We start from the raw sequence: 6,000 nt of genomic DNA, 5'->3' as shown, positions 1-6,000 counted from the left end.
TTCTTTCTACAGCACTAACCATAATTTCTATGACAAAATGAACTCCTCAGTTTGTTCTTTTCTAAATTAAATAGTTTAAGTTATGCCAGATTTTTAATCAATAAAGTTGGCTTCAGATGTGTCACAATTGTGTCATAAGTAAGACTGTTAGGGGCATATTTATAGTCCGTTTGCGCCGAATTTGCGTCGTTTTTTTCGACGCAAATTCGGCGCAAAACTAACGCCATATTTATACTTTGCCGTTAGACGCGTCTAGCGCCAAAGTATGAGGAATGAGCGTCATTTTTTTGCGTGAACGCCTTCCTTGCGTTAATGAGATGCAAGGTAGGCGTTCCCATCTAAAAAAATGACTGCAACGCAAATGCGTCGTATTTATACTCCTGGGCAAAAATCACACCCGGGAGTGGGCGGGGCAAAAAACCCCGCATTTGCGCCTCTTTTTAACGCCTGGGTCAGGGCAGGTGTTAAGGGACCTGTGGGCTCAAAATGAGCCCAGAGGTGCCCTCCCATGCCCCCAGGGACCCCCCCTGCCACCCTTGCCCACCCCAGGAGGACACCCAAGGATGGAGGGACCCATCCCTGGGACATTCAGGTAAGTTCAGGTAAGTATACATTTTTTTTTTCTTTTTTTTTTTTTGGCATAGGGGGGCCTGATTTGTGCCCCCCTACATGCCACAATGCCCAATGACCATGCCCAGGGGACAGAAGTCCCCTGGGCATGGCCATTGGGCAAGGGGGCATGACTTCTGTCTTTACTAAGACAGGAGTCATGTAAATGGCGTCTGGGCGTCGTTAAAAATGGCGCAAATCGGGTGGAGGCGATTTTTTTGCCTCAACCTGACTTGCCCCATTTTAAGACGCCCTAACGCCATTTTCCCCAACGCCGGCGCTGCCTGGTGTACGTGGTTTTTTTCCACGCACACCAGGCAGCGCCGGTCTGCTAGCGCCGGCTAACGCCATTCAATAAATACGGCGCCCGCATGGCGCTTCAGAATGGCGTTAGCCGGCGCTAATCTTTTTGGCGCAAAACTGCGATAGCGCAGTTTTGCGTCAAAAAGTATAAATATGGCCCTTAGTGCTCCAGTTGTTCTTTGGAACACTCTGCGAGGCTGCAGTAGAACACAAGGGAACCAACTGACAGGCTGCTCTTGCTGGAAGTTCATGTTTTACTGAGAATGCCAGACTTCATTCTCATATGGCTGAGAATGATAGTGTGAATTTACAGAAAATATACTCTCGTTTTAGCTTCTGGAGCACCTTCCATAACCTCTGTGAGAAAATCATGAGAAAACATTTTTCTCTTAAACATGGTTCATGAAATCCCAACAGGGTACAATCACCTTAAAACACACCACAATTTCTAAAATTAGTACGGTACCATCAACAAACGATTTATATTGTAACTAAAATTTATCACCCTTTATACGTTCTCCTTTTTGTGACCCTCAGAACCAGCCAGTCACTACAATGCATTTCAGTGGGGTGCTATATTGGTCCTAAGATGGAACAAGGAAGTGCTGACAGCCAATCAGACCTCACCATGCAAAAAATGACTAAGGAATGTGCGCCTTATTTATTCTCAAAATGACGCACAGGAGGAGGCGGGCCTTAAAACAAGGCACCCAGCCAGATTTGCGCTGTTGTTTAACGCCTGGGTCAGGGCACCATGGAAATGGGCTCATTTCCATGGTGGGAGACCATGGAAGCAGTCCACAGGTGCCCTTCCCTGCACCCAGGGACACCCCCTGGAGGACACCCATGGATGCAGGTAAGTATATATATTGTTTTTAATTAAGTGGCATAGGGGGACCTAACTTGGGCCCCCCTAAATGCCAATGTTCCCAATGGCCATGCCCAGGGGACAGAAGTCCCCTGGGCATGGCCATTGGGCAGGGGGGCATGATTCCTGTCTTTGCTAAGACAGGAGCCATTTCCATGGGGGTTGTGCGTCAAAAAATGGCGCTAGTCAGGTTAGAGGCAATATTTTTGACTCTAACCTGACTTGCACCATTCTTTGGCGCACAACCCCCAGTCTTCCCTTCGCCTCCGCTGCCCGGTTACCGTCATTTATTTTGACGCTAACCAGGTCGCAGCGCCGGCTAATGTCATTCCATAAATAAGGCGCCCGGCTGGCGCGTTGGAATGGTGTTAGCCGGGGATAAACTTTTTGACGCAAATCTGCGCTACCGCTGGTTTGAGTCAAAAAGTATAAATATGGGCCTAACTGTAGTACTCCATTCATGTACAAATATGTTAATTGTTTAACTGATACCATGTGACTCTAAATCAAAGGTCAAAATCAGATAAGAAAGTTTGCCCTTATGCAAGGCAACATTTGCCATTCCTTGATTTCATACAACAGAATAAATATGTATTTTTATAAATGCAAATCCAGAATTAAAAGGCATATGCATTTTGTACTTTATTACAGCTGTTTTCAAAAGGGGATGTACAGTAACGGTATCATAGTGGACAATTATATATGTGCACATTTTCAAATTCTACAATTGTGAAATAAAACTCAGGTTCTGGAATCCTCAACTGATTGGTAGGAAAATCATGTTACAATGTTCTGATGATTTTTCTTCTTTTTCACGAGCTGAAAAGGAAATAAGAAATGGACATCAGAAAAATTGAACATCACAAGAAAGAGCAATAAAAACAAGCAGTAACAAAGACAACATATTTGGCATGTTTATAGGGGACAGCAATTCTCATTTGTTCTGTGGGTAAGTGAATTCAAGAATAAGCCAAAGGGTGGGTGCGAGAGTGCAGAAATGGGGCGTACATAAATGAACACATGAATAATTAGGTGACGGTGCCCTTTGCGGGTCTTTGAATGAACTGTTGAGCTGATTATTGTGCTATTCATATAAAAACCCTTGTACCTACAGTATCATCCATCTCCAAATCTGTCTTGTCAGCTACTCAAGCATACACTAAGGGCCTGATTTATGAAAAGTTAGCGCTGCCTTTGCGTCATTTTACAAAATATAATTATATTCTGTAAGTTTGCCCCGCTTTTGCGTCAAAAAATTACACAAAGGCGGTGCTAACATTTCATAAATCAGGCCCTAAATTTCGAGATGTGGGAATACTGCTGTATTATGGATGTGACTCTGATTAACTGATTAGAAATGGGGAAATACAACTGGAATCCGTATTGCAGCTCAAGATTCCCACTTGTTTTGTCAGATTCCTACCCAGACATTTGGTAAGGAACGAACTACCATATTGTTTCTAATTCCTGATTAGACAGGAACCATCTCTTACAGCCCAAATCAAGTTTTACAGCCCACCTGTAAGGAGGGAGGTAGCATTCTTACTTTATTCATACATTCTTGTACAACACCTTGATGCACCTGTTCATATGTGATTCAGATTGCAGGGGTATGCTAGTCAAAGTCGAGGAAGTATGTGGTTTGGCTTTTGTTTAAAATATATTTCTGGCATTGAAATAAAGTTTTGTAGTTGAAATAGGGTTCTCATAAATATCGGCCCTTAAAAAATCGTATGCGACAACTGAAGCAGTGACAGACTCCAGGTCTTCAGAGCTGGCCTCTATAACTGCATGGCGAGATGTCCATTTTTATTATATCAATACTTTAGAATATGTATACTCTTTGTAGTTTCAAGGTGCTGATAATGTCCTAAACTGAGACCTTAAATTCAACTACGCAACTTGAGATGCTAATGTTTTCGCTTTTTTTCTGGATTTAAGATGATTAGTCACGAGTCCAAGACAGTCCAGACAGAAAAAAAATCCATGTTTGCATTGCTTTGGGGGAATCATCAAAACAGGCTAAGATCCCACATTACTGATTGCACTGTAGTGTGGAAATTTGTTGCTAATGCATATGCGAAGTTTATGAACAATGAAGAGAATTTCATATTGCCTCTGGAGCATACCAGGAAAAGACTCTTAACTCTAATCCTAGTTCTCTTTCAAGGGAATTCTCAGCAAAGTCATAATCATTGAATTGATCTGTCCATGTGCGGGATACCAAAATATATATACACATACATGGAAACTTTATTGCAGACAAAACGTACATACACATAAAAAACAATTGACTTTGCAACTTAAAGAAGGCCAGGAATCAATCAATCAATCAATCAAAAAAAATTATAGAGCGCGCTACTCACCCGTGAGGGTCTCAGGAATGGCCACATTTCATGTATTTATGCATTTTAAAATATCTCCAGTCATATTAAAATAGTCACTATATCTAAAGTGACTAGAAATATCACTCACAAACGTCTTTTGAAAAGAAAAACTTCCTCCAGTGTCCCATCATGCCCCAGAGGTTATAGGTCAGCTCAGATTCATAGAAATAAAAAGATCCTAGGTGAAGATGAGAACCCCTGTACCAACTTAAGTCCTGGGTGGAGGGTAGGTTGGCTGTGAGTCTGATGAGGATTACCCTAGATGAGAACTATGATTTCAAGTGAGAAACTCCCTTTCTTTTCAAGAGGGTCCTCACTGATAATCCTAAGCACTGAACAGAATAGAGGCTCATCCCAATAAATTCTGCAAAAAAAGAAGACAAAACAGTTCTCAATACCACCTAAAAAGATTCTTCAAAGAAGCTTGGTCCACTTGGGCATCAGATCTCAAATTTAAAATCCAAACAATAGTGTCTGGTAAAGATATGTATTGATCTCCACATAGCAGCTTTACAAAGCTCTGACCAGGGCACATTTCTTAATAGAGCCATTGTAATTGCTTTTCCCTTAGCTGACTGTGCTGTAAGGCTTAATGGGAAGGAGATTATTCAGTAACCGGTAAAACAATGTAATGCAAGAAATTATCCATCTAGACATGAATTGCTTTGATGTATAAAGACCAGTCCTTGGTGTGCAGTAATTTACAAACAGATGGTGGGGTTTTGTGATTTCTTTTGTTTTGACTAAATAGAATTCAGAACCCTTCTGACTTCCGGGGCGTAAAGAGCTATTTTCTATGGATTGGAGGAGATTAGGAAGAAGGTTGGCAAGTTAATATTTTGATTCACATGAAAATATGTCACTACCTTGAGAAGAAAAGTAGGGTGGGTTCCCATTACCACTCTGTTTTTATGAAAAGCTGTACAGGTCGTGCAAACACAGGGTCTGGAATTCACTGACTGCACACAAGAAATAACTAACAGAAACTGTCGTCCACACAAGGCGATTGTGCAGCAAAGTCACCTTGTGTGAGGGTTCACAGAGAGAACCCATCACTTTGAAAGCACAATATTCAATTGCCATAGTAAAGTAGGGACCTGAATGGGAGGATAGACCTAGTTGATACCCTTTAAGAAGCCCTTCACTACTAGGATTTTAAATATAGATGTCTGTGAAGGAAATTTTCTATATCCAGTAATCGCTGCAATGTGTACCTTTATAGATGAAAAGGAAAGGCCAGACCTTGCCAAATGTAAAGGATATGGAATAACCACCTCTTGGCATTTAATTGGGTTAATGTTATTCTGTACAAACTAGATGCAGAATCTCTTTCACTTAAATGCATATGATGCACTTGTAGAAGGTCTCTTTGCCTCTTTTAAAATGCCCATACAATCTTGCTGGAGATCTAAATGGCCATGCTGCAAGAATTCAAGAGACAAACTGCTAAGTTCAATGATGGCAGATTGGGGTGTAGGATCTGGCCCTAAATTCTGTAGAGAAGATCTGGTCTGCACGGCAGTTTCTTGTGTGAATCATTCTTGCTCTGGAATAGTGCAACTTGATCAACACTACTGGAATAGTGGGATGGGAGGAAAAGTGCAGTGAAATATTCCTGACCCGTCGATCAAAAGGGAAAGATATCCACCATCTACAGAAACTTCATACCCCAAACCACAGGCCTCTCCACCCTCGGCAGACCAAGGGATGCCACCCACAACCACCCACCCTCCACATGGGGACAGCTCACCACACCGAAGGCCTGATTTATGAAACGTTAGCGCCGTCTTCGCGTCATTTTTTGATGCAAAAGCATCTCAAACTTACAAAATA

At 42.0% G+C, this 6,000-nt stretch overlaps 1 protein-coding gene across 1 annotated transcript in view; it reads right to left on the bottom strand.

The window, feature by feature from the left end:
• Positions 1-2,397: 2,397 nt before the first annotated feature.
• Positions 2,398-6,000, bottom strand: part of EFHC1 (EF-hand domain containing 1) — a 206,612-nt gene continuing 203,009 nt past the window's right edge. The window contains exon 10 of the mRNA XM_069236146.1: positions 2,398-2,599. Within this exon, the coding sequence (XP_069092247.1) occupies positions 2,593-2,599 (7 nt within the window). The 3' untranslated portion in view covers positions 2,398-2,592. The remainder of the gene's footprint in view (positions 2,600-6,000) is intronic.

This window comes from Pleurodeles waltl, chromosome 5 (genome assembly GCF_031143425.1).
Source record: "Pleurodeles waltl isolate 20211129_DDA chromosome 5, aPleWal1.hap1.20221129, whole genome shotgun sequence".
NCBI lineage: Eukaryota > Metazoa > Chordata > Amphibia > Caudata > Salamandridae > Pleurodeles > Pleurodeles waltl.
The sequence above is the reverse complement of the archived record's forward strand: the minus strand, read 5'-3'. Positions and strand labels throughout refer to the sequence as shown.